Raw genomic sequence first — 26,698 nt, 5'->3', positions numbered from 1 at the left:
TTACGTAAACAAAATGTCCGTAAAAGGCGGTGGATTCTCAACATGGCCAACGCTTTATTTTTGGTCACTCAAGGCGTGGGAATGGAGCACAAGATACTTGGACAGTTCTGACAAAGAACGCGGTTTGAGCCCTTAAGGAAGACGACCCCGTATACGAGCGCTGCTCTTGAAAAGTCATGGCAGGACACATGGATTAGATGTTCCCCTCCCCGCAACGGTAATGAAGCGTTGTCGAGAGAAGCTCACATGGACGCTGGCTCCGGGGACAGACTGTCTTGGGCTCGAGGGTGTAGTTTTAGTCTAGTTGGCTCTGTCACTCGATCGCTAGCAGGTAACCTGCTCTTAAAGCTTGAGCCATTTCAACTAAGAAAAACTGATAAAGCGCTGAGATTTCAGGTAGAAAAAACACGTCTTCGTGCGGGAAAAGGCACACCGATTTGGTCGTAACGAGGCGCTAAAAGTGGATAATCAGCCTCGTGCATATTTTTTCTACTGGCAATGTAATCACTATCTCGGGCGAAGTCTGGATGAACCGACAGACAGGATATTGGAGTCGTGCCGTCCTGATTCATCAACCGGCCGTCCTAGTCTCTCCCATGGTAGAAATAATTTTATATCCACTACTACTACACCTTGTAGATACACAGATATTTTTAGCATGGACGGCAAACGTACGTATTTAATCGTTAACCTTATTTTGAAGACGCTAAAGAATTTTGGGTAAGGCTTCTTGGTAAGCCAAAATCTTTACGTCGCAACATACGGAGAAACAAATGGACAATATTGTCCGTCAAATTGCTCTAGAAACAATCAGTCAATGAATTGAACTGGCATGTCAGGTACTCGGTGTATACCTCTATGCTTGATATTTCCGTCGTGTAGCTCGGACGCCCACTGTCTGCATAACCTATTTGACGTTGAGCGCTGGTACATTTGACCCTTACGAATTCTGTTACTATATCAATACACTGCCGAGAAATCATCAATGGATAAAAAACTCACACTATGATAATCATGCGACTACTACTTCGCAACTGTCCCTACATAATTTTCAGGTCGACATTACTACTGAGACGTGCGCGTATTCGTCCCCATGAATGGTTCTGAACTTCTCGTAGACCGGCAGTATAAAAAACAGTGGCTGAGTCCATCAATGACTCATTGGAACTCATCTACACGTATATTACGAGCAATGTCATGGTTGCGCCCATGTCCTCACCAAAATCGGGGCACTCATTGCCTCATTCTTTTTCATCTCCGTTCCTGGAGATTGTCAAGGTCACTTCGTCGCAAGTTGTTATTTGGGCTCACCATGGAAGCGTTGATCGCTCTTTCCTACACCTACGACAGTTAGCGTCATTCCATTTCGGATCAGCTGCGCTCGAAATCCTTACTACCACAAAGCCCACGAGCACCACGGACCTACCACCAGAACAGGGTTAAACATAACCTGTCGTCGATGCCCGCTCGTATCGCAAATTCAAGGCGCCATCGTCTTGTGCGAAGGCTTGAGAAAGCTGGAAAACCGATTGGCAGATAATGTATTGGAGCCTCTTACCAGGATCCGTGGTCTGTATTGACAAATGAGACTAGAATATCCGAACCCCCTGGCTGGGCCAGGGGAACGAGGGTATCTGACGATCTAGCGAACCACATCGGGTAACTTCAAGGAACCTTCGACCTCCTTTGAGTTCCTCAGAAAGTGCCTCGAATCTAGTGCTCACCCACAAAACAAATAGTCACGATCAGACAGACCAAGGAGGACCAATCCTGATGAGCCGAAGAGCAGAGGCTACGCATGAACCCCGATAGCCCATCCATATCTTGTCACTGCCGCCATTGTCGCGAGACAAAGAATACAGATCGCCAAAGCCAATGCTCCCGACTCCCATTACAAATTCGAAAGCCGAACATGGCGGAAGACGGCTCGGGAATTGTAGCAATGATGGCGCTGCCTATGTAACAATGCCTGCCGTGTCGGTTCCACAGTTGTGATCTGTCTAGAGCAAACGGGACCCCAGATAGAACCAGAGTACGGTGGATGATTCTCCCAGAGTCCAGGATGAAGAGTTGACAGGCGACTCCCTCTTTATTGACAAGAAAGTGGGCCTCCAATCATATGCTCGCCCTTTCTCATGATATATTTATCGTTCTCATTGATCGTCCCGCTGAGCGGCCTTCTCGAACACCCACTACGTCAATTGTCCAGCGATTATCTCGGAATTCCTCGGGGAACTCCGCTTTCAGGCCGCCTCGAACTTGATTAACGAAGGGCTTATCGTGAAAAAAAAAAAACAAGGATTATATAGGTCAGGCATCTCTGAAAGAACAGTGAAGATGAGTCCTTGGTATTTGGTGGCTGTGGTCGAAAGGAAAGGGGTGTTATCGATCATATCAGTGGTAATGATCGAATGCGTCGCGATCGCGCTGCGATCAACGTGGCGTTCTCACACACGTTTCATCCATTATGATCGCTAGGATAAGTGGCATTCTACCATCCTAAGAGCTATCTGAACGGCCAGGCCCTTTGGACAACGCTGTCATTTTCTAGGTCTTTCGGGTCTCTGGACTCTGGAGTCATCGACGACTTTCCGAGGATAGTAGGTTCTGGTGTGCCCGGCTTCTCGCAATCGCTTCAATTTCGTTGACTGTCGGTCACTAGAATTTCGAAAAGGGAGATAAACTCGTAGTTTCTGCATGATAATTGTTGACCTGCTACGTCAAAATCAATGGATCAATGGTCTGCCCAGACAGGGATGAACTCCATCCTCCTTTCCACGGAAGGAAGTCATATCGACCTTACTCTGTAGTTCGAATTCTGAAGGCTCTTAAATAGCACCTTGGTTTGGGGACATTCCACTAAAGCCTCATATCCTATGCTATTTAAAATAGTGATATAACAGTAATTCTTCCAAGACAAAACCCACCTGTTATGAGAATCCAACTTTGGAACGTCCTGCAGGCGGAAATCCGACAGTATATAATAGCAAAGATAATCGAAACAATGCGTTGTTTACAGTGACTAGTAAGAGATGCAAATGAATGGATAGTTGCAGAATGAAAATGCTATTCGTTCTTGACCGTTTTCAATGCCAAGAAAAATTACATATGATGGATGCAATACAGTCCATATTCTGTCAGGGATCCTTCGCGGGATTGCTGACTCGGAAAAATGCGGATGCGACACGTTATCATCTCCTAGGTGACAGAGTGAACTTCAGTGGATACAGTCATAAAGGGTCTGAGGGAGGGAAGCGTGAAGAATATAGCAGTGTTTCACGAAGTCGTTCGGAATTAGATTGAGTCAAGCTGCCACCATGCATGTCAGCCCAGTAATGAAAATCACGGTGCTAATTCATTTCGAAGCAGGTAACAGAGAACTTATGTTCACCGCAGATGCGAAAATTATTAAGATGTTTCAAGAATCCTCACGGGGTTCTTCTCAGAAGCAACTGACAAGTGAACACCGTGGGGAGTCAGGTCTCCAGGCACATCATACGAGCAGAGAGGTACATCGCCTCAAGGAAGACTTTGTATGTAGTTCGAAAAATACACTTCGCACTCAGGGTAGAAGCAGAATGTTTGTGGTTAGGGAAAATTCTAGGGATATAAGGAATGTGGTTGTACAGTCCTGTTCATCGTTGAACATCAGACGATAAGAGCGTCCGGATTTCATGTAGAGGCTCAAACTTTACCAGCTCCGTAGTTCCGCGGTCTGAATTGTTCTCAAAATCGGCTATCCCCTTCTCTGTCAATCAGCCCCGGTGCTTGTCCGTTTATTTTGTGCGTTGTTGTGATTTACCCTGCCTGGATACTCTCTTGAAGGAGACATCCCCTGTGATGGAGGAGCTGCCAATAAATTGTTGTTATAATCCCTGTAAGGGCCCGTTGTTTTTACATGGGCCAGCAGCGCGCGATGGATTGCCATGATGGGTTTGATGGGCACAACCAAAAGTACAACTTCCTTATCTAAACCGTCCTGACCAGGACGGACTCCATTGCCTACAGAGTTCTTGCTTTGGCAAACAAGGCCATTTCAAACAGTCGCTGAGACTGGGAGGAATTTCCGCTGGATTCGATGACTGGACTCGCATTGAGTCCGACAGTGGAGATCCCCTTGGAGAGGAGTTCGTACATGAAACATGCGCCCTAGGATATTGTGACGGTTGAAAGGTGCATGATCCCCACAAGTGGATGTATAAGTTTTGATATACATTCTGCATTTAGCCTTGATGAATGACTATCAATGTCAACTTACTCTGCTCATTACCGACAGGTTTTTGATTTGTGACGGATATTTCAATTTCGATATACTTTGAACCTCTTCAGGAACGACGAGCGGATCTCTTTAACAGTACATCGCATTGCCATTAGTTCAGGTGAGCACAAGCTTTGATACTGCTAGCGCGTTACTCACGCATTGGAGGTTACCCTGAGATCCGGGCGAATGGACGAAATGTTCTTGTACCAAGCATAGCACCGTGCAAAGATGGTACATCTCTGTTTCCTATGGTGGCATATGGGTAAGCGTTTCCGAAGTTTGCCTCATTTTTTGGGGAAAAAAGCGTCGGAGTGGGGCAGCGAGCCTTGCTTGCTACACGCTGGGTTATGGACCTTGCGGGTCTCCACCCCTCTAAGGTTACATCTTTGCACTATGAAGTAGTGGGAACCTGGGTTTCCTGAATTTTGTGTGAAAAACAGTGCGCGCGATGCTATTTTAATGCAGCCATGGCAAGTAATACGCATGTCAGACCGGGCGCCTTTTCCACGCTTCTCTCAGCGACCTTATATTTTGATCTTCTTCTTCTGTCAAGGAGTGTTCTCTGACTGGGAACCTTTTCAGCAGCTTTTCGAACTTTTCAGTAGGGGCCCTCGGACCGCGCCGCTATACCCTTGAGAACGAAATATATGAAACTCTGTAGTGTGGACTATCTAATACGCAAACAGAATTAATTATTAAGGGAGAAGGCTAAGCAGACTTATCTGGCAACAATTTTTCTCCACCTTTCTCTCACCTCCTGGTGCACATGTATGAACGCGTCAAATCATTCCATCCCTGCGGAATGAGATTCGGTATCTCTTCGGTAACGGGGGGAGAATTTCCTTCGCATCCCACTGCATTACGATCAGTTTAGGTGAGTACAAACTTTAATGTGATGCAATACTTACGAGTAAAGCGTGCAGGTCATTCCGGTATCCCGGCGCACCGACGAAATGTTATCGATCCACGAAGTATGCAACGTCAACTACCTGAGGAGACAAGTTACTCTAGCCAGTAAACATGCCCGAACCTCACAACATGGCCTATTTAACCGAAGTTTCTATCGCAAATGTACGCCGCCACCGTGTTACTCCAACCAACTATAGACAAGTCGCTATATCCTTCATCGATGTCCAAAGAGTCACCAGTGCATTTAACTCCTCTGCAAAATGATAAGCACCCCTTCGACCAGCACAGAGAACACTCACGAAAAAACGGTGCAAAAATTCTCGGGGTCGTTCCGCACAGACAAGATGGTCTGGTAGAAGGTATCACCAGGAGCGAAGGTGACGCAAGTGCCTGCACCTATAGTAGCATGGGTGCAGATACCGGTGAAGTCCGTTTCGGTGCAGTAGAGCATCCCGACATTACTCGTTTGCTGATTGGCAACAGGACTGTAAGTTGCATTTATCATGCGAATAAAGTTTTCACTTACGGTCGCACGAGAGGAGATACTAGCTGCAGCAGCGCTGGAGACAGAGGCGAGAGCGAGGGAAAGAAACTTCATCGTGATGATAAAGATATCAACCGTTAAGTGAACGTCGATATTCCCCTCTTAAATAAAGGACTTCAGGCCATACTGAAGCATCAAGGCAGGCAAAATAGAAGGCGCTTAAGATTCCGGCGTTGCAAGAATATTAAACAGTGACAGGCAGGAAGGAAGGAAGGTGATTTTATTAGTCGCCGGAGCTTCTGAACAGGATAAATGGACTTAAAATAAAAAATGGAATGTTTCAGCTCGTTCGCGGGCGTTCAGTGTCGTGTAGTACTCCTCATACTAACAGGCTTGGCGTCTAATACGTGGAAGTGACGCCCCTTCCTCCCGGAGCGCATCTCACTTCGTCTCTCGCCACAGTAGCGATAAAAATATCCTAGATAACATCATAGATGGGACAAATCACCTAGACATTTTTGTCAGTCTCGGCATCAAGTTGAACGATGATGAAAAGTTTTGCCGCAGAGATAGCTTTTATTATCGTCACAAAAACATGGATAATTGAGGTGACGATTGCACCGATCCCGGGTCCCAGTGCAGAAAGAACAGCTCCTCTTTTGCCACGACATGGTACGCATATCAATTAGTGGCGCTCTTGTCTGAGGCGGAAGCGGCTTTTCCTTTTTCCGGATGCCAAGCGTATCCAAGTAATTGAGATAAAATTTAAATAAATAAAAAATGCTTTCAGTGATGATCCTGACCAGAAGGATGTGTCATGCACCTTGTTCTATTACCTTCATCGTGCTCACCACGAGAGACAGCGAGCAGCGAGTGAACATGTCGGATCTCTGCACCTCGTCTTCGTCTTCATCAAAGTATGTCCATTTCTAGTGTTCCGTGTCTTTGTCTCACTAGCACAAGTTCCGCCGCTCAGCAGATCGTGGACCCAGACACAGGCGCCGAGCTGCACCGACGCACCGATTTGTGGTTCGACGATGGCAGCGTCGTGTGTCGTGCAGAGGACACGTTGTTCCGGGTACACATGTCGCAGCTCGCTCGCCACTCAGTATGTTTCCGTGATATGTTCTCCCTTGCTTCGTCGACTCGACATCCACAGCCTGGGCGCCTCGACGAGATAGAGGGGTGCCCAGTCATCTTTCTGCATGACAAGGCTGAGGATCTGGCCAACCTTCTCGTCGCACTGTACGACGGCCCGTACGTTTGATGAAGTATCTCATCTTTGTCATTTGCTTCACCGCCTTGCAGGAACTTTGGCGATAACGGACAGGACGACTTTCAAATAGTATCCGGCATTCTACGACTTTCGACAAAGTATATCATCGATTCCCTGCGGGAGAAAGCGCTAGCGCATCTGAGTATCGCCTGGCCTTCGACTTTGAAAGGCTGGGATTGCCGTGAAGACCTGGCACGGTTATACGAGATGCAGACTTCGAGTGGCTCTCATCTTTACCCTTCACCTATAGTGTGTAATCCCGGTTTCTCTTCATCGTCGTCCTAACAACAGTTAAGGCTGTAATAAACCTCGCACGGGAAGTAGATGCTCCCTCTCTTCTCTCTCCCGCTTTTTACGACCTCTGCCGATATCCATTTTGCCAGATTTTCGAAACCTCACCTAGTTCCTCCCATCCCTCAACCCTCTCCCTCGCTGACACCCAGCGCCTCTGTCTCGGCAAAGAGATCGCTCAGAATACCATTACTACTCTCATCCAAGCCATGGGCACGAGTCAATATATTCGTACCCACATCCGCAAACCCTCTTCTGTTTGTGTTTCTGCCGCGGCGTGCCGGAAGGATTTCTCCGAGCTCTTCGACCTTGCCACACAGCATTACCTCTTTGACCGGGAGCGCGGTTTCTGCGACCCGCTATATGTAGCGGAGGAGCTAGGCCAGCTGAAGAGTGCAGAGTTCTCGGAATGTAAGCCATGCGCGAAGTCTCTGGAAGCTTGGGCAGCGAGAGAGAGGCAGAAGATGTGGAAGATGATCCCGTTATGGTTTCGTTTGCAGGAATTTAATCCGTCGCCAGCTATGTCTCCAAATCATGATTGAGCTAATTGCTATGTTATCTATGTAATACTTTGTACTGACTATCTATCTATACCTGTATTCGCATACCACTACTATGGGTGGCCAACCGTATAATCCCAACTTTGATATGTTTAATGTTAACAACCACCCGGCGTATCTAACTCAGATACATTTGGGGGGAGCTGTGGCTGTCACGTTTTCATGAGCACCAGCGAAGCCGAATGAATGCCCTGAGGCGACGAGAGAGGGTCATTCGCTTTGTCTCCACGGAACTGGCCGAAAATTCTGTAAAGAACTAGAGAGGTGATTGATACTCATTATCGTCGTAGACGCTTGGGGAAAGGTCAGAGAGTTGGGTCAAAATTCGCAATTTCGGACCGCATTTTCGATCCCCGCTGCATTCAGAAAAACTTGCTTTCTGCTACGCTGTCTCATACCTGCGTATCTCTTCTGGATAGTATATAATAAGCTCTCTGTTGACGCTCTCATCTTCTCCGAGGTCTCAGCCCAATCGCATGGCGTGGCCAACTTCGATCCTACTACTAGGCTAGCTAGGTGTTTCGACACACTCGGGACCCAACAGTACCTGACAGCTCTACAGAATATCAAAGTTCCATTCCTTCACGTTCTTACATCCATAATTCAAGCGCCTTCGCTCAGCGCTTAATTGACTGACAGCCTGGGCTCACGGAATATGACAAAGAGGCACGGATTTTTTGCGTGTCTTCGATACGTCCTAGTTCAAACTGTATATGCAGCTTTCAAAGCATACAAAATGTTGATCGTCTTCTATTCTGTCTGTCTTGATGCTCTAGTACGACTTGCCTTCTTGTTATAAGACCGTCGCCGTCCGTGTCTTATCATCTTCCGATTCACGATGAAGTTGCTTGCCCTCGCTCTCGCCTCTGTCTCCAGCGCTGCTGCAGCTAGTATCTCCTCTCGTGCGACCGTAAGTGAAAACTTTATTCGCATGATAAATGCAACTTACAGTCCTGTTGCCAATCAGCAAGCGAGTAGTGTCGGGATGCTCTACTGCACCGAAACGGACTTCACCGGTATCTGCACCCATGCTACTATAGGTGCAGGCACTTGCGTCACCTTCGCTCCTGGTGGTACCTTCTACCAGACCATCTTGTCTGTGCGGAACGACCCCGAGAATTTTTGCACCGTTTTTTCGTGAGTGTTCTCTGTGCTGGTCGAAGGGGTGCTTATCATTTTGCAGAGGAGTTAAATGCACTGGTGACTCTTTGGACATCGATGAGGGATACAGCGACTTGTCTACAGTTGGTTGGAATAACACGGTGGCGGCGTACATTTGCGATAGGAACTTCGGTTAAGTAGGCCTTGTTGTGAGGTCCGGGCATATTTACTGGCTAGCGTAACTTGTCTCCTCAGCCGGCTGAAGTTGCATACTTCAGATTTAAGTTGTCCATGGAGTGTTCCGTAATGCAATACACTACTGTGATTACTACCTGCTTTTGTCTTTATCGAAATACATGCGTTTGGATCTACATCATACTCACTGGGAGGTTCAGGACTCAGAGTAATTCTGAGTTGAGTTCAATTGAGAGATCTCTAGTTTCGGCCGGAATATGCCCTTCTGTGTGGACACTGCCGTGTAATGCTACCTGCCTGCCTGCCTGTGGTGCCAGAATCGGAAACGTGCAACTAAGCGTACTGTGAATACTTCAGCTCTCTTTGCCCAAAACCATCAACGTTCAACATACAACATTCAATATGTCGCAAGGCGCCTGAATACGCGTCGCCCTTTCCATCCCCGACGTGATCGCTGTCTGTTCTTGACAGGAAGATCAGTATAACGAAGGCGCTTAAGTATTCCTCATCGAAGCTTCTATGCTGGAGTTTAGGGCAGTAGTGTTTGGAGCGTCGCGCTGTCGACTCGGAGCTACATTCAGGTTCTGCATGACAGGTGGTAAGGAAACGGTCCAGATGCGGCTTCAAAGAAGTAGGGGTCATACCGGAATTGAAGTTTCTTATAAGAAGTGGGCTTGGATTACGCACTCGTCTATCGCTTTCCGGAATGCACTTGAAGCTTACCACCCTCGCCTCAGTTGTTGCCCTTGCGGCCAGTGCACGTGCAACGGTAAGTGGCAGGAATTAGTCCCCTGGATTCCACTGTAGACGTGTTGAACACAGATCGTTGGAACGTATTATTGCACTCAAGCAAATTTCTATGGCCCATGTGCTTACACTGAGGCTGAGTCTGGGACTTGCATTACTTTTTCGGCGGGAGGGTTTTGGAACCAGGACATAGCCTGTATGCGTCCGGACACTGGCGTAGCATGTACGTTGTACAGGTAAATTTCCCGATGATATTTTATGAATTGAACTCACGGTTCTTGAAAGTGGGGTGAACTGTACCGGAGCGACTCTTGCGGTCAAATCTCAGATGGGTACTATCAGTTGGGCGGACAAAGCAAGTTCCTATACTTGCGTGCAAACTTGATATCCTTCGGTATATAATGGACTTTCACCACTAATGTGGTTTAGTTAGAATATCTTGAGAATATCTGTATTAGATGGCGACCCATGGCGTGAACATATTTCAATAATTTTGTAGGTCGTGTCTGGGAACCTGTTGTGACTAATACGTATTTCTTGCTGCTGTCATCGAAGACCAGGTCTATGTGAAGCGATCTGGTGATGATATTAGTAAAATTGTTAAATAAACATTATCGTCTGAAATGCTTCTCTCTGACCCAATCGCCAAGTCAAGGAGCCGCTCAGTGAAAATTAGATTTGAGTTCGAGGAGTACCATAACCTGATCACGGATGCTTCGGTAAGATCAAATCATAAACAGACACTGACTAGTATTAGGCGCCTCAGTATCACGTTTGATGAATCGGTAAAGTGCTACCTGCAGATGACGCGTCAATCAGAATTCTTACAGCGAAGAGGTCGGGCACTCGGTAAAGGGACTTGGGATGTCTGAATTCCATATAGCTTTCCAGAAGACATCAAATGGGTCAAGCGGACGTCCTTGAAGCAACGATGCCTGCACTGTCAATTATCAATCCGAAATCATCGACCGGTCCAATAAAGTCAGTTCCTTTGAATATGTTTAGGCTGCATAGTTAATAACCTCAAATCGTTATTTCCTGAGTGATTCGATCTGTTAGTACGCACATTTGTCGTTACGCAAAGATATCACCTACAGTTCTCGCCGATGAATCAAGATCACCACTTCAGTATTGGTCAGTCTACGACCTGAACGGAGTGAAAAGTTCTTATTGAGTTGGCCTTTCCTATTTGGGTTCGTCAGACGCCACCACCTGATGTCAACTCTCGAGGTCTCCCATGACGAAAATTGGCGCTCAGTATCTTAGGCGTCTTTGGAAGTCGCTAAGGAAATTTTTGATGAGATCATTATAACATCAGCTTTCAAGCAATACGTCAATCGGAAATTTTCTCGAAGAGGGGACAAGTGCCCACGGGTGAGAGGAGAAGAAAATCCAATTGCTGTCCAGAATCCCATCATACGGTGTTACTTTTGTCAGACAACCCGAATTATGATCTCGCGAAGAAAGGCCCTCTCTTGTGTAGAACACCTGCATATAAAGCGTAGGTAGCGTCGAAGATTGACCCAGGTTGAAATCGGCTTCCCATGAAACTCCTAGCATTGATCTTCTCTGCCGTAGCTGTCGTGGCTGGAGCACCCACGGGCTCTGGGTCCACCATTGCAGTCGATATCGTCTCCCGCGCTCCTGTAAGTCTGGCCTGGTCGAGCGTCTATTGACACATTCATCTCATGTCGAACAGAATTCAGGAAATCCGGGATTCTATTACTGCAAAGACGAAAACTTTGAGGGAATGTGCACATATTCCACTACAGAGAGCGCGTTGTGCATCACCTTCGCGGCGGGCGATGCATGGATCGATAACATTTCGTCGGTGCGCCCGGATATCGGGATGACCTGCACACTTTATTCGTGAGTATTGTGTTAAGTACATTCAATTTTTTACTCATCTGAACCGACGACAGTGAGGTGGGATGTATGGGAACTGCTTTCTCTGTTAACGATGAGATAGCGAGTCTCATTCCGCAGGGATGGAATGATTTGACGCGTTCATACACGTGCACAAGGAGGTGAGAGCAAGGAGTAGGAATACTGTTGTGTAATGAGCCTGCTTGGCTTTGTCCATGGCATCTTTTATGTATGCATGTGACCTATTGGGTATAACGTAGGCCTCTTTCGTTCCGTCCTCAAGCTCAAGGATGGTATCATCCAACCTGGCTCCATTCATTTTGTAGGTGATAAAAAGGCCAAAAATCACAGGAAAGAAAGTTTCTCCGCGACACGAAAGATTCCTCATTGTTGAGAGTAGGAAACAGAACTGTGGGAAATGTTGTCGGCCGGTACCGGTACCGGCCCCGGCCCGACCTAGCATGTCCATCTCTCTGTCCACGACGTCGACGGTGCCATGGCTGCATTGCGACAAGCAGTGTCGCGACTGCTGTTGTCGCCCGCACGTACTCGCCTTTCTGCTCCCAGTCGAACCCTGTTCACCAAATCTTCCTTTATCCCGCAATCACCCGTCCGTACAGGCCTGTATGCAACTGTCTTCGCCGTTTCAGCGGGTCTCTTCGCGGTATACTACTTCGACTCTCGCTCTGCCATACACCGTTATGTCTTGACGCCTCTACTGAGATACACACTAGACCCGGAGACAGGTCACAAGTTTGCCGTTCAAGTGTTGAGGAGTGGGCTGGGGCCCAAAGATGTCGTTGCGGATGACGAGAGACTGAAATTCGAGGTGAGCTGAGCTGTTCGAAATCTTTCTACAATGATATAACCAGTTTGCAGCTCTGGGGGAAATCAATATCCAATCCTGTTGGTCTTGCGGCTGGATTTGACAAGGATGGAGAGGCAATAGATGGTACGCTACCACTTGTTCCGGCGTTTTCATTCCTAATGATTTACAAGGCCTATTCGATCTTGGATTCAGCTGGGTGGAGGTTGGTAGTGTAACTCCAAGTCCACAGGTGTGTCGGCCGTTCATTATATCTCGACGTCTTCTAATACTGAGCCAGTCAGGGAACCCCCGACCGCGTTTCTTCCATCTCCCTGAAGATGCGGCAGTCATCAACCGTTACGGATTTCCTTCGCAGGGCCACATGTCTGTCTTGAACCGAATACGAGCGCGTATACCGACGTTCCTGCAGGAGGACAACGACACCGCGTCGTTCCGCAGTGGATCTGTCCTTGCCGTCAATCTTGGCAAAAACAAGACCTCACCAGCAGAGTCAATACAGGACTTTGTTGATGGCGTTCGTATGTTTGGGCCCTATTCCGATGTGCTGGTCGTCAATGTGTCAAGTCCGAATACACCCGGGCTACGGTAGGCTTGCTTCAGACTGACGACGGCACGTTCATTGACCATGTATCTAGTGGTCTTCAAAGTCGCGATACCCTTCAAACCTTGCTCGATGGCGTTACAAAAGCCCGAGACAACCTCCCTCCATCGGCCGTAACGTCCGCTCCCAAACCCAAGCTAGTCTTGAAAATAGCCCCCGACCTTGACGAGTCCCAGCTAGTTGACATGGCAGATGTGATACGGAATAGCCGCATCGACGGTGTCATCGTGAGCAACACCACCATCTCACGACCTTCTTCTCTCCACCACCGTCAGTAATATGTTTCCTTTTCTATTCATATCTCATGCATCTGTTACAGCAAGCAAAGCCGAAGCCGGGGGACTATCCGGGGCTCCTTTGAAAGAGCTCTCTCTATCTGCACTCAAGACGCTGCGCCAGCATCTTCCGGAGAGTATCCCGCTCATTGGTTGTGGAGGTATATCATCCGGTGAAGACGCACTGGATTATGCCAAGGCTGGGGCATCCCTGGTGCAGGTATATACGGGCTTTGGGTATGATGGTGCTGGTGCGTGTAGACGTATTAAGGACCAGATTGTCGAGACGCTGGCAAAGGATGGGGTTACGTGGGCAGATGTTGTGGGTAAAGCCGTAAAGGATCTTAGCTGGAAAGAGAGGGAGAAGGAGAGTGAAGTATCACTGTTGACGAAGGAAGCGGAGGAACTGAAGAGGCTCTTGGATGCGCTTGGAGATAAAATGGGATCCGGAGAAGTTGGTGTCTAAGTAGAAACAATGTCTCATGGAATTATTGCCAACGCATAATGTTTCGTACATGATATAATTCCCTAGCTGAGCATAGTTGGTCTTTATTGGTGTGAGCTTGTACAATTCCAATTTCATCACATGCGTCGACCTGGAATTGTTTTCGGGTGATTGGTTATCGACGCTGTTCCGCGACTCGGACATCCCTTTCTAGAGGACCGAGGTGAATCATCTCATTATACGTAGATTGCCGCATAGATATACCCCATTTACGTTTGAAAACGAGATTTAAGAGGATCGCAACGAGGTGAATTGGATCGACCATGGTTACAGAGATAAAATGAACATACATCCAGAGATCTATTCGAACGCCCAGCCCGATTGGCATATTGCTGGTAGACGCAAGTTACCGACCTGGATAACGTCCTGATCGCAGACCGCACTTGGTCGACGGCACCGAGTCGGGTGGCAGTGCAAGACCAGCGATCTTTCGATTGTGCAGAAAGCACAGAGCCAGAACAAGTCCGAGATTTATTTCTGACAGTAAAAATTGACCAATATACGACACATTCTCCATTACACCCACAGGTCACCTCATACCATAGAGAGATCTATATAAGAGGCCGCCGCGACGTCTTAGTGGTAGGTTCGTACTTGTCGGTGTCGTCAAGAAGGATTGCTCAACAAGGAACAACGCTGAATGGTGGACGACGTCCATGAAAAAGTAACAGAAACAAATAAAGTTCTCTCCAAATCTTCAGCTGAACTTGATCCGTTTCTTATGTTCCTCTCATGGCCGCCATCCATAGGTGGTCAATTTTGTATGCAGATCATAGCAAGAACTTGAATAATGTACAATTTTGTCGGGCTGTGTAACCGCGTTGACGAAATTTTGTTCTCCTCAGGTTTGAGGGACTGAAATTTACCCTAAATTGCCTTTTCAAGCTAGGTATAGTGCTGTGGCCCGTGACGGGGACCAAAATTCGTCCTTGGTCTCCTCTGTCCTCCGTTCAATCTTTGCAAGATTTGAAAGCATACCTCTAGTTTAGTAATCATGCACTGCAAGTGACGGAAGAATGATTGATAAGTATATGGGCATATCCTTGCGGAAACAGCGTTCAAGCCGGACATAGCAACTTAAATCTTTTCGTCCGCATAGGAAACCGACCTCTGACCGGTTCACGTAAATATTCTACGCCTAGATTTTTCTATGTGCCGAAAGTCACAAGTCACGATAGAAAACCGCAGGTGCCTGACAATCCGGTCTTTGTCCTCAAGATGCCTGATACACCGTGCGGCGAGGGATTTTCCTATGACCGCGCGGTTCCCCATTTAGGCATCACCGCTTGTGTGCGAGTCGGACAGGGTCACTCACTTATGCGGGCGTAACCGCATGAAGGAAATCTTGACGAGATCTACCAATGATATTCCAGCGATCACAGGCGTCGACTATCAATCTTAGATTTAGAATGTCGTCGATCAAATTTCATTGACGAGCAGCCGGAGCAACATCATTCCTGCGCCTGGCTTCGCTGAAGTTTGATTTCCAACTCACACGGCGTGAAGCCCCTGCGTTCGACTCGTATTTAGGGACGGGCGTGAAGATGGGAGGATACCAGGTTCTCCGCATCCTACAGTCAGTCTACCGCCTCTTGCTTCAATGACTCTCCCCACTACCATTGCAATCTTTCCTCCGTCCTCCTCCTCCTTGGTTTTCAAGAAGGGTCCGAAGGAGGCCATTACTTCGGGCTTTGCCTCGATCTTCTCGAACGTCAATGCCCTCCTCGCGCCCCCGACGTGGACTGAGATCCGTGCTTGTTGGGAGCTCTGCCGTCTCCAAAACGGCATGGGTTGTGCGACGGTGTTTTTGCCAGTGGGTGAGTATGAATATCTATCTGCCTCTAGCCTGGTTCGCTAATTGTGAATATTAGCTTGGTCTTTAGCGATGATTTACCACGTCTACCCTGAGCTGACGGGAATGGAATGCCTTACCCGGGCCATCGTCTACTTTTTCCTCTGCATCGGTATCAAATGCTTGGTGAGTTTAGATTTTCCGAAACCGTCTTCCACATCTTATCTCTTTGATCTCAGATCATGACTATCGATGATATCCTCGACTATGACATTGATGCGAACGTCGATCGTACGAAGAACCGTGCTCTTCCCAGAGGTGCTATCAGTATCGAGCGTGCCTGGTTGTTCTTCGCTCTCCAAGTTGTGATTGGCGTCTTTTTGGCTTTCAAGGTTCTGAGCCCCGATGCGTGAGTGTTCTCATTCCAAATCCTATATTCCAGCTAATGTTTACCTTTTCCCATTTAGTCTACGCATTTCCATGTATGTATGGCCGCTATATGTGCTATATCCCACTTGCAAGCGCTGGATGTCCTTTGCCCCCATTCCTTTGGTGAGCATCTTCGTAATCCACGCGAATTCCGCAATCTAACCTTCTCTCAGGGCTTGATGTTCAACATTGGTGTCTACATGGGCTGGGCCGATCTTACACCCGATGGCCAAATTCCCTATTATGCCCTCACAGCTGCGTACCTCGGTGCGACATTGTGGACCGTCACATATGAGACGGTGTATCAACACCAGGACAAGATGGACGATGTCAAGATTGGCATGAAGTCATTCGCCATCTTGTGCGGCAAATACACCATACCTATCTGCTCTGTCACCACCGTCGGCTTTGCCATTTTGATGTCATGGGCTGGTTATCTGAATGGCCAGGGTATCGCCTACTACATCGCCGTCGCTGCCTCGACCTTCATCTTGCTGAAGGAACTCCTCGTGACGGACATTGACAAGCCCAGCCAGTGCATGAAGTTTTTCTTGCAAACGCCGACTATTGGAAATCTCATTCTTGGTGGATTGGTTGTTGATGCTGTAGTTCACCGGGTCATTGAAGGAGTGCCTCTCTAAACTACTTCATAGGATTGTATTATTAACTTAACAATATTTATTCATTGCTATTGCTTGCACAATATCGCTTGCGGTCCGTCCTTGTCTAAGCGGCGTAGATCCTCCCAAAGGAGATGTAAATCTCGCTTACCGACTCGGACTCGGATAGCATTTCACATCGCATTTGTAACGGCATCACAGACCGCAAATCTTGGACGGCCCCGAGTCGGGATCGCGATTTCATGACGGTCATGGGATAACTATAGAATATCGTCTTCTCAGTTGCGTATAATGGCTGAAGGGCCAGGGCTTACTGTATACGTACATGTAGGAAACACCCTTGTCGTTCTGGATCAGGCTTCACTATTAAAACATCCCTTTTAGTCACAGTCGGTCAGGACTAGACCAAAACAAGAAGTCGCTCATTGACATTATCCTTCAAAGGCCTCTAAACTTCCAACAGGACTTTCTCTCCCAACCCTGCAGCCCATTTTTCATGTTCTTATCTCAGTCGGAGCACGTCTGAGCTGATCTCTGATCTCCGAATCGGTTCGGCAAGGAGAGCAAGCGAGCGAAAATTGATAGGAAATGCCGAATGTCATTGAATCAAAGAGTGACTGCCTTAATGCCAGATTGAACCTCTACTTGAGAATGGCAATACAGTCCAAACATATCCACAGCTCTCCGTTTCCTCGCGGAAATTCATAACAGAGCAGGGCTTTCATAAACGCTGGTGTACATCAAAAATACATCATATAGTATACTAAGTGGCCCATATTGTAACGAGCGTATGATACTGGGTGTAACCTCTACCACTGGCGTGAGCGTCTTTTCTCTAATGACAGAATGAAAAGAGGGACTATGCGCCACATGAATTGGCCGACTTACTATGTTGGACAGTTTCCAGCTGGGCATGCACAAAAGTCGTATGACTTTTGTTGAATATCCATCCCCTCTTGTTGAGAGTATTGTCCGGCCACCAAACAGAGTAAACCCAATTTCCGTCCTGAGCAGGGGTTAAGATAACGTTTACAAGAATACCGAATGGCAGACGACCTACAGTCAATCTCGTCGACTTGCTGTCGATTGTTACGGCGCAGCCGTACATCTGATGATTCATGTCAATGACACGAACCAAGCCCTAGAATGGAAGATGAGGTGAAGTGTGAGAGGATCCGAGAGGCATAAAATCAAATAACCTGATACGCGGGGACGCAAGGTTGAGGGTAGTAATTCGGTAGGTCGCGCCAACTTGGCATGGTAGCGAAGATTATTTCTGGTAAAAAAAAGGATGAGGTGGAAGTCCTTTTATACTGAAGCTGATTGATAGATAAGGAAACAACGGTTGTCGAGTACTCGTTCTGTGTGAACAGATAATGAGTCACATGTCCAGATGCTGATGGGGAGCAAGCGCTGGGGCACTACAGCCTCAATTGATTCTGAGCCGGGGCGTATAGGAGGGTATCGGTAACCCGGTAAGTTCTGCACTTCCCACCGCCGAGATGATAGAGAAAGAAAATCCTGTCGGAATAGACGATACAGTCACGAAGCGATCGAAAGAAAAACAGCAACAGTCAAATCAGCATAGAATGGGAACAAGCAATGAAAGACGATGAGCGCTAACTAGGTACCCCGTGATTGAAGCCAAGTCCACGCTTTTACTCACGCCCTCAGTTGGAGGCAGCGCATGAGAGCAAACGTTCCCAAGATTCAAATCAGAGGTGTATTCACCGATACATGCACTTCACGGACACTTGATTTCCTTGGGAATACTGAGAGCAAGGTGACCTTGAGAGAAGAGACAAGCAGCCTCTGGAACATAGTGGTAGTTCAAGGAAGACCGGACAAGTAAGTTTGCGAGATAATTGATCAAGATTATAGCCACCTGAACCACTCGGCGATCAGTGATCAGTGGAATTGAAGATGTTCAGACCGTTGATAATCGCCAGACTAGCATTCAAAGACGAACGACAAAAGAATTTATGTTATATTGGCAAGGAGCAATCTTCATAGACCGACAAATACAGACATTGTCCAAATCAAACAAACCTCCAAGAAGTACAAGGTTGCCAAGGTCATCATCATTTTTGACACCACCCTTTGTTTCTACCACTGTCCATTGAGCACCAGGATGCAGAAGGAGTGGGATTGGAAGTTAAACAAAGACAGAACAGCTTGGAAATGTTTGGAATGAATGCCATGCCACTCTGCAGTTCCTCTCTTGAGATGTAGATTGTGCCCAAAAGCCTTCACAAGTCACCTGTTCATTGAATATAGTTTGCTAGAAACACATCCTGGGATCCCTAAATTGATCTTCAATGCTAAGGTAGAGTTAATAATCTCCAATCCTGTTAATAACATATTATTTAACATTGAGTCATGAGAGGATATTTAACAGTTAATAAACATTTTGTGAAATAATGTGAATAACCTGTGAAAAATAGACTTTCTAATAAGTTAATAACAAAAGGCTGATGAAAAAATCAAGAACAGATTAAATATTGTCCTAATCAATCTCACTGTTAGAATCATGCCAATAGGAGAGAGGAGGATGGATGTAGCAGGATGTGCAGAGTGCATGGGTCTAGATGAAGCTATTAGCAATGTCACCTCTGAGCTGAAGCTCTAAGAAGAGCTGCAGACAGAAGTCTATGGAGTAAGATGAGGAGAAGAGGGGTCCAATGGAGTTGGAGATCCATGGATGAGATATTAACTGGAGGGTCAAAGAGTTATTGGGCTGAACCAAGTTGATATTCAAACTGAGATGGTACAAGATATTCTACAGCTTATATACTTAGTAGCTAGTCTGAGTTAGAGTCTGATGGAGCCCAATGAGTAGTCTCTTTGCTACTGTTACAGAGTCTAGGTTGGAAATAAGATGATAAATGAAATATAGTTTAAAATAAGAAAATGAAATTGAAGTTAGTATGCTGCAGTGTTCCTGAAGTATAACAAACTTGGAGAAAAGAGAAACACTCAGTATTTCTTCATCATGTGGAAACCCTTAAGTTGCTTTGTGAAATGGAGGTCTGCAGCATGCACATTACAGTATCCTCATCTTAGTATTCTTGCCTTCAAGAGTGCAGATCCTGATAGCTGAGCATGACTATATGGAATACTGGTGTGGAATTATATGGGGTTTCTGCATCTTGACCTCTTACTTCTACTATCTCTGCTTTGCTAGTTATATCATTGTATCACATTTCTATTATGCCTGAACTCTATGAACACCCTCTAACCTCTGATGACCTTGATGCTGCTGCTCTTGAGGAGTTCTATTTAGAGCATAATGCAGCTGAGAAAGACTATCAGCAGGCTATAGAGACATAAAGAAAAGAGAAGAAGCCAAGGCAAGGGTTAAAGCAGAGGCTATAGAGCAGGCAAGAGTGGAGGAAAGCAGAGCAGAGATAAGAGCCAAGACAGTAGTGGAGGCTATAGAGGAGGAGAAAAGGTTGAAGAAGGTGAATATATCTGACAAAAGGATGGAAGATGGAGATGAGTGTTAGATCCAGATGACACATGACTATAATCATGTGATAAACAGATACTGTGTTATGCTCATATAATCACATCTGAGTTCATTATATGTGGAGTCTAGTAGTTGTGTCTCAAGGTCAATGCTAGTTTACTTGATATAGAATGGTAGAATTAAGAATAGTTTAAGACTAGAGATATATGGCACCAACTATGCTACTTATATATCAGTTGTCTCATTAGATAAATATCGCACTACTAATTGTGAATGTCTGTGTTATAGTACTTGTTGTCCTGGAGTGTGATAGTTACCTACAAAAGAGTAGTTGTTCTATTGTCAGAGTGTCATTTCATGATGTGAGATAATAGTTGTTATGCTGACTAAGATCATCTCATAGTCCTAAGCACTGGCTTAGGTGCTCTGACTAAGCATGAATAAGGGTAAGAGAAAAGAAAAAGGAATAGAAATGGAGAAAAATCATAATATTACACTCTCCTTAAGACTATCATTCTGATGGTTTAATTTTGGGATAATTTGTAATCATGTATAGCTGTGTCTATATTCATTTCTCATTGACCCATTAGTTTGACTCCAGACTGTATCCTTTCCAACTAACAAGATAGTCTGTAGTTGTTGTCATGCTTCCCTCTTGTATCTTGATTTTATATGTTTTATGGTTAAAGACCTGATTTATTTTGTAGTGCTCCTCATCATTGATGAGGTCAGGGGATGGAGCAGGTGGTCATTCCTAGTTTGGAAAAGTGGAGATGATATATAGCATTAGAAGAAATTTGCTGAATATATCATAGATGCACCATAAGATGAGGAGATGGAGTTTATATGTGGAAGCACCAATTGTGGCTAGTATAGAAAATAGTCCAGTTTATTTATCAGTGAGTTTTCATTTAAAGCAAAGTAGATGAAGGTTTATTATGTTAAGCCAAACTTTGTCATTAATAGTATATATATATGTGGTATAGTGGTGTTTGTTATATTGAGCCTTCATTATATGGGTGGCCTTTTTGAGTGTGGTCTGTGTTTCAAGGTGGATCTTTGCCATTTCCATAGCAAAGTCTAAGAATGCAGATGTGAATGTGTGAGATTGTGTAGTAGTAGTGACTTTGAGGTGTCATCCATAATTGACAAAGAAAGGGGATTTCCCAGTGATGGAGTGAATGCAATTATTGTGCTGAAAGACAGCAAAGGTGAGCTACTCTGTCTAGTTATCCTGTCTGTGGTTAATAAACATGCATAGATACTTTTCCAGTTCTTAATTGATGTGCTGACCATCAGTTTGAGGATGATAGATGGTAGAGGCATTGCTTCAGATTCCAAGGAGTTGGTATAGGTTGTCTAGAAACTTAGAGATGAACTATGGCCTCTGATCAGAGATGACAACTTGTGGTATGCTATACTTGGAATAGACTTCATCTCTAAAGATCTTAGCCCATCTTTCTGATGATAATTCAGTGGTACAAGTGATTGAAATGATGGCTTTAAAAAAGCAATCAACTATGACAATGATTATATTATAGCTATTGCAGTCAGATAACCTGGTGATCATATTGATAGAGCTATGCATTCATGGAGTTGTAGAAACTTTGTTTGAGTGTAGTGGAGCTGGTCAGGCTTGCATGAATGATTTGGTCCTTTGACAGGTCTCATACTCCTTTATATACTTGTCAATGTCTTACTCTAATTTCAGCCACTAGTACTCTCTTAATACTAACTCCTTAGTCTTCAAAATCCCTGGATGGCCAGTGGTCACATTGTCATATGATATGACAATGATTTTCCCTCATAACATTGATTGCCAGAGAATGTAGATATGTCCATTATAGTAGAGTAGGTTATCACATCTTGTGATGCCTCTTTTATGATTCAATAACATTGCTATCCTCTGATCCCATGGATTTGGCTGTCAGATCATGCTGTATATTCTGAAGTGAATCTCCTCCTCTGTCAGTATTATCATTGCACAGAAATGGTCCAACTTTAATAACACCATCTCTTTATTGTTTTCTCTCTCTTGATTGTGATCAACTCATTGACTTAAGAGGTTGGTCTTTTTATTAGCTGCCTTAGTCTTGTAGTATAGCATGTAATCATATTCCATGAGTTCTGTCACTCATCAGACCTGTCATTAGTTCAGTTTCTGAGAGAGGTGGAAGTGGCATAGGTTTTGATGATCTGTTCAGACCTCAAATATCTGTGTTGCTCCAATTAGATAGTGATGCCACTCCATTAGGGCTAACATAATAGCTAGCAACTCTTTGTCATAGATCTCATAATTCTGCTCTGTGACTGATAGAGCTTTGGAAAGAAACACCACAGGTCACTATCACCCTTTCTGCTCCTGTGAAAGTATGGCACTGATGGCTTCTTTGCTTGCATCAGCTTCTACCCTGAATCTCCCATCCTATATAGGGATTGCCAGGATTATGTCCTTAGCCAGCCTCCTCTTCAGGTTCTAGAATATGGCTTGCTGAAAGAGACCTCATGACCATAAGACATTATCAGTGAGCTTGATCATGGGTCAGACAACCCTACTGTAGTCATGGATGAATCATCTGTAAAAGTTGATAAATTCCAGGAATGACTGGAGTTCCTTCTTTTTTGTTGGCACTGGCCATTCTGTCACTCTGGCTATCTTGACTGGATCCATCCATATACTTCCCTTGCTAATAATCACTCTCAGGTATTTGGTCTCCAAGATCTCAAACTCACATTTCTCTGCTTTAAGGAACAGCTTGTGCTTTTGTATTAGTTTAAGTACCTGTCACACCAACTATCAATATTCTTCTTTATCTTTAGACATAATTAATATATCATCCAAATAGATTGTTATGTTTCTAGTAGTGATTAAGTCCTTGAATATATCATTCATCATCCACTGAAAGGTTGCTGGAGAATTTGTTAGCCCAAAGAACATGATGGTTGACTTGAACAGTCTTTGGTTAGTCTGAAAGGCTGCCTTCCATTTATCCTCTTCCTTAATTCATATGTTATTGTAGCTCTATCAGATATCCAACTTAGTATAGTAATAGGCTCTCTGAAGCTTGTCTATGAGTTCTGATATCAGCAGCAGAGGATATTAGTTCTTGATAGTCATCTCATTTAGCCTTCAGTAGTCCTGTACTAGTCAGAGTTTGCCATTCTTCTTTTTGATAAAAAAGAAGGGCAAGGCCATTGGTGATTTGGATGGCCAGATTTGCCCACTGGTGAGATTCTCTTTGAGGAATTGGTTGAGCTCCTGTTGTTCCTGGTGGTTGAGGGGGTAGACCTTGCAGTCAAGGTTAGCATCTGCATTTGGTACTAGTTCAATAGCATGGTTCCAGAGTTTGGGATCTGAGAGTTTATCAAAGTTTTTCTTTTCAAACAGATTGTGATAATCCCATATTCACTCCAGCACTATCTCTTCAAAAGTCCTTTCCTCCTTTCCTTTATTGGCTCATGCAGTGAGATTGTTAGTATAGTGTGCCACTTACAGTCATAATATCTGATTTATGTCTACAGTGAGAATTATCTCCTCATTTACTATCTCCTCATCCTATCAATCTTCAGAGTCACTGTCAGGGAGTAGGAATGGTGTCTTTCAGCAATAACACTAGGCAAAGGTGATTCATCTGGCCTTCCAATTGATGAGTGGGTTATAATGTATTAGCCAGTTATATCTGAAAAAGACCTTTTTGGTCTCTAACTCTATAATAGCTAAGTTGATCCTTTCTGAGTGGTCTTTGATAGTCAGTCAAAGTTTCATAAATTCAGTGATTGACTCAGTCTGATTTTTTGTGCTGTCAGCATTATAGACTAGAATTAGGGCAGCTATAGCTTTAGTAGAGAGTTGGTGCCTGTCAACAAAGGCCTAATTAATAGAGCTCCTCATACAGCCACTGTCAATTAGCACAGTGACAGCAAAGATGGTCTGGTTAGTCAAGGTTTGAATCTGTGCCTTGATCATGAGATCCTGTCTATAGACCTTCTGTCATCATATGAATTTCTTGGCTCTACAGAGTTCATCCAGCCATTCTAATGCCTTCTCCTGCTCTGTCTCCTTTACTCCTTTGACCAACTCATCATCTACTTCTCCAGTTTAAGATCAGTGAATCCATCCTTGTAGAGTGGCAGCTGCTTCTTCAGTGATTTAGGCATTCTTGATCCTTCACCAGGTCCACTCTATATTGAAGGGTTTTAGCCACTTGTTGAGGGTCTCTCTCTGTTCAGCCTATAGGTGGTTGAACTTATTTATGTGATTCTTTCAGTATGTCAATAGGGGTAGTAACTCAGAGTATATTCAAATATATGTAAATATGACTATCTACAGAGGGCATATGAGTTTGACCCACAGCTACTTGTGACACACCAATAAGTTTATCAGCTGATCTAGTGAAATTGCTCACTAGTTGACCTTGTCTTTTACCTTTTTGACTCAGCTCTCTGTTCTCAGGTCCTTGAGTTCTTCTACCTTCTTCTGTAATTCCACAATCTATGCTTGAATGTCTTTCTGAGTTTGTTTCTTCTTCAAGCAATCCTATAACATGTGTCTCTTCTGTCCACAATTGAAACATTTCTTCTTCTTCTTGAGGTGGTCTATATTTATTGGTTTCCCACTGCCAGTATAGATCATCTCTGTTTCAGTCTTCTGGGTGGTATAGAAAGAGATAAAAGTTGTCACTGTGCTGGGTTTTGCTGAAGTTCCTCCACTGGCATTCTTTCCATTTCTCATCAAGAGGGTCTTCTTCTGCTTGATTGTGATTCCTGTGCTTGCTGTCTTCTGCCACAGTCTTTTCTTGTTTATCTCTGTGATCCTTGCCTTCTATGCATTGTAGCCTTTTGGAATGTTAGTGCTGATGTTGGAGATGCTGATGTAGGATAGGGGTACTCTCATCTTGAGGTATTTGATCATCTGTCCATTATTATCAATGCTCTCCCATACTCCAGCCAGGATCTCAAGGTGCTCCAACTCATTGAAATACTCACTGATGATCTTATTCTCCATACATAACTTCCTCATCTTATTCTTGTGCACCTTTTGGATGGCTGGATCAATGAATTTGTCCTGTACCATCTGCTTAAAGATGATCCAGAATGGATACTGATAGTATTATCAGGTTGTAGAGTATAGGGTGAGAGTGATCAGAATCCATCAGTATTTGACCTTGCTTTTAAAGTAGGAGGCAGTAAAAGCAACTTTGTTCATGTCTGATCTAAGATAGATAGTATATACTTCAAAGTATTGTTTACAGTCAATTAAGAATCAATTAATATTATCTGATATACTCTTGAAGGGTCAAGGGGTCCAAAGAAGATCAGGCTTGCATTAGAGCATGACAGCATTCTGGGATAGTGTGATCATTGGATTAGAGTATTTGTTGAAAGGTGGTCATTTCCATTCTGCTGGCAGTCCAGAGAGAGTGTGTAGAGACCTGTCATCAGCTTCTGGACTCCTCTCAGAGGGTGCTTCCTTTTGTATGATGCATCTGTCATATATGGTAAACCCAAGCCTCATAGCCTCAGAGTCATCTTTTCTAGTGTTTTGATCAGCAGGAGGTTGGGCTCTGAGTAGCCAACTTCCTTGTCTAGTTTATGAGTTTCAGAATCTGACTAGCCACAAAGGTTTTTGGGGTTTTGGCCAGATAGGCTAAGAGGTGGCATCTCAGCCCAGAGTCATGAGTGGAAAGATCAGGTGTGAGTGGTTTGGATAGAGAGTGCTATGTAGATGGCATGCTTTGGTGGTATAGGCAGAGTGTTCAGCATGAGTTGAACCTTGTACTGATAAGGTGGAAGATCTTTCAATTGATCTTTCAGATGTGTTCTGTTATAGATATAAATAGCTTAGTCAGTAGCTATGTATTGTAAAATGTGTCCTTTCTCTTTATCATCTACAGTCAGATGTTTCCTTCTCAGTGAAGTCATTAACCAGCTAATGTTCTTCCACAATGAGACCACTCTTTCTTGGTACAGCTCCTTGAATTTCTTCTGTCTGCTTCAGTCTATTTCTTCCTTGAGTGCTTCTTCATCTATATTCCTATACTGTCACCAGAGATGAATCTTGATCAGAATGTCCTTCTTGTCCTTGTCATTCTCAACCTCTTTCTTGCTCTTCTTGGAGTAGTCAGCAGACAGATCATAGATAGATAGCTTGAAAGCTTGGACTGTCACTGAAAAGCTTTCTGTTGGTTCTGTTTCTTGTTTCAGTACTGGTGGTCCTAGTAGAAGGCTGTCAGTGAGGTCAAGAGAGTTCAACCCCTCTTTTTGTGCTTCATGCTCTCTCTCTCTCCATTTCCTGGCTATATCAGCAGAAGTCTCTATAGAACTGCTCATTGAAGAAGAGGGTGGCAATACATCCATATAGGAATCATCTGAGGGCCTGGTCAGAGATCCTAGCTCCAGATAGAACTTGAATCTCATACTCTCTGAGGATCAAGCTAGCATTGCTAGAGAGGAAGCTGTTGCTGGTGCTTTCTTTATAGATAGAGGGC

General features: G+C 44.9%; 9 protein-coding genes across 9 annotated transcripts; 7 read left to right on the top strand and 2 right to left on the bottom strand.

Annotated features, from left to right (window-relative positions):
• Positions 1–5,234: 5,234 nt before the first annotated feature.
• On the top strand, positions 5,235–7,763 carry BT62DRAFT_982925 (uncharacterized protein; the record flags this gene model as incomplete). Its single annotated transcript, XM_043189728.1, has 4 exons — positions 5,235–5,275; positions 6,612–6,911; positions 6,963–7,179; positions 7,227–7,763. 4 exons carry the CDS (start codon positions 5,235–5,237, stop codon positions 7,761–7,763), a joined length of 1,095 nt encoding a protein of 364 aa, XP_043034417.1.
• A 405-nt stretch (positions 7,764–8,168) lies between these two features.
• BT62DRAFT_937509 (uncharacterized protein) lies at positions 8,169–9,258 on the top strand. The gene is made up of 3 exons (XM_043187336.1): positions 8,169–8,691; positions 8,749–8,918; positions 8,965–9,258. Exons 1-3 carry the CDS (start codon positions 8,620–8,622, stop codon positions 9,077–9,079), a joined length of 357 nt encoding a protein of 118 aa, XP_043034416.1. The 5' UTR covers positions 8,169–8,619; the 3' UTR covers positions 9,080–9,258.
• Positions 9,259–9,366: 108 nt separating this feature from the next.
• Positions 9,367–9,719, bottom strand: BT62DRAFT_1012137 (uncharacterized protein; the record flags this gene model as incomplete). Its single annotated transcript, XM_043177891.1, has 2 exons — positions 9,367–9,419; positions 9,470–9,719. 2 exons carry the CDS (start codon positions 9,717–9,719, stop codon positions 9,367–9,369), a joined length of 303 nt encoding a protein of 100 aa, XP_043034415.1.
• A 64-nt stretch (positions 9,720–9,783) lies between these two features.
• BT62DRAFT_1080440 (uncharacterized protein) lies at positions 9,784–10,368 on the top strand (the record flags this gene model as incomplete). The annotated part of the gene is made up of 3 exons (XM_043179586.1): positions 9,784–9,846; positions 9,900–10,060; positions 10,110–10,368. The coding sequence occupies 3 exons, from the start codon at positions 9,784–9,786 to the stop codon at positions 10,207–10,209; spliced, it is 324 nt and encodes a 107-aa protein (XP_043034414.1). The 3' UTR covers positions 10,210–10,368.
• Positions 10,369–10,440: 72 nt separating this feature from the next.
• BT62DRAFT_937508 (uncharacterized protein) lies at positions 10,441–11,097 on the top strand. Its single transcript, XM_043187335.1, has 2 exons — positions 10,441–10,862; positions 10,920–11,097. The coding sequence occupies exon 1, from the start codon at positions 10,448–10,450 to the stop codon at positions 10,694–10,696; it is 249 nt and encodes an 82-aa protein (XP_043034413.1). The 5' UTR covers positions 10,441–10,447; the 3' UTR covers positions 10,697–10,862; positions 10,920–11,097.
• A 271-nt stretch (positions 11,098–11,368) lies between these two features.
• On the top strand, positions 11,369–11,855 carry BT62DRAFT_1012135 (uncharacterized protein; the record flags this gene model as incomplete). The annotated part of the gene is made up of 3 exons (XM_043177890.1): positions 11,369–11,470; positions 11,524–11,693; positions 11,747–11,855. The coding sequence occupies 3 exons, from the start codon at positions 11,369–11,371 to the stop codon at positions 11,853–11,855; spliced, it is 381 nt and encodes a 126-aa protein (XP_043034412.1).
• A 270-nt stretch (positions 11,856–12,125) lies between these two features.
• Positions 12,126–13,995, top strand: BT62DRAFT_975219 (uncharacterized protein). Its single transcript, XM_043189182.1, has 6 exons — positions 12,126–12,519; positions 12,570–12,642; positions 12,690–12,748; positions 12,797–13,104; positions 13,155–13,390; positions 13,440–13,995. Exons 1-6 carry the CDS (start codon positions 12,187–12,189, stop codon positions 13,859–13,861), a joined length of 1,431 nt encoding a protein of 476 aa, XP_043034411.1. The 5' UTR covers positions 12,126–12,186; the 3' UTR covers positions 13,862–13,995.
• A 20-nt stretch (positions 13,996–14,015) lies between these two features.
• BT62DRAFT_1012133 (uncharacterized protein) lies at positions 14,016–14,558 on the bottom strand (the record flags this gene model as incomplete). The annotated part of the gene is made up of 3 exons (XM_043177889.1): positions 14,016–14,200; positions 14,255–14,377; positions 14,441–14,558. The coding sequence occupies 3 exons, from the start codon at positions 14,556–14,558 to the stop codon at positions 14,016–14,018; spliced, it is 426 nt and encodes a 141-aa protein (XP_043034410.1).
• An 861-nt stretch (positions 14,559–15,419) lies between these two features.
• BT62DRAFT_956351 (UbiA-domain-containing protein) lies at positions 15,420–16,822 on the top strand. Its single transcript, XM_043188372.1, has 5 exons — positions 15,420–15,717; positions 15,772–15,878; positions 15,932–16,101; positions 16,160–16,244; positions 16,295–16,822. The coding sequence occupies exons 1-5, from the start codon at positions 15,501–15,503 to the stop codon at positions 16,760–16,762; spliced, it is 1,047 nt and encodes a 348-aa protein (XP_043034409.1). The 5' UTR covers positions 15,420–15,500; the 3' UTR covers positions 16,763–16,822.
• The last annotated feature ends 9,876 nt before the right edge of the window (positions 16,823–26,698 follow it).

This window comes from Guyanagaster necrorhizus, assembly GCF_019112545.1.
Source record: "Guyanagaster necrorhizus MCA 3950 unplaced genomic scaffold BT62scaffold_43, whole genome shotgun sequence".
NCBI lineage: Eukaryota > Fungi > Basidiomycota > Agaricomycetes > Agaricales > Physalacriaceae > Guyanagaster > Guyanagaster necrorhizus.
Note: the sequence above shows the minus strand (reverse complement) of the source record. Positions and strands in the feature narration are given on the sequence as shown.

Excerpts from the sequence above, each read along its gene's own strand:
- BT62DRAFT_937509 (XM_043187336.1), top strand. The coding sequence starts at position 8,620 with ATGAAGTTGCTTGCCCTCGCTCTCGCCTCTGTCTCCAGCGCTGCTGCA. Across the intron at positions 8,692-8,748 it reads GTATCTCCTCTCGTGCGACC|CAAGCGAGTAGTGTCGGGAT; the intron begins GTAAGTGAAAAC and ends GTTGCCAATCAG. Across the intron at positions 8,919-8,964 it reads AATTTTTGCACCGTTTTTTC|AGGAGTTAAATGCACTGGTG; the intron begins GTGAGTGTTCTC and ends ATCATTTTGCAG.
- BT62DRAFT_956351 (XM_043188372.1), top strand. The coding sequence starts at position 15,501 with ATGACTCTCCCCACTACCATTGCAATCTTTCCTCCGTCCTCCTCCTCC. Across the intron at positions 16,102-16,159 it reads AAGGTTCTGAGCCCCGATGC|TCTACGCATTTCCATGTATG; the intron begins GTGAGTGTTCTC and ends TTTCCCATTTAG. Across the intron at positions 16,245-16,294 it reads CCTTTGCCCCCATTCCTTTG|GGCTTGATGTTCAACATTGG; the intron begins GTGAGCATCTTC and ends ACCTTCTCTCAG.
- BT62DRAFT_975219 (XM_043189182.1), top strand. The coding sequence starts at position 12,187 with ATGGCTGCATTGCGACAAGCAGTGTCGCGACTGCTGTTGTCGCCCGCA. Across the intron at positions 12,520-12,569 it reads ACGAGAGACTGAAATTCGAG|CTCTGGGGGAAATCAATATC; the intron begins GTGAGCTGAGCT and ends ACCAGTTTGCAG. Across the intron at positions 13,391-13,439 it reads ACCTTCTTCTCTCCACCACC|CAAGCAAAGCCGAAGCCGGG; the intron begins GTCAGTAATATG and ends CATCTGTTACAG.
- BT62DRAFT_937508 (XM_043187335.1), top strand. The coding sequence starts at position 10,448 with ATGCTTCTCTCTGACCCAATCGCCAAGTCAAGGAGCCGCTCAGTGAAA.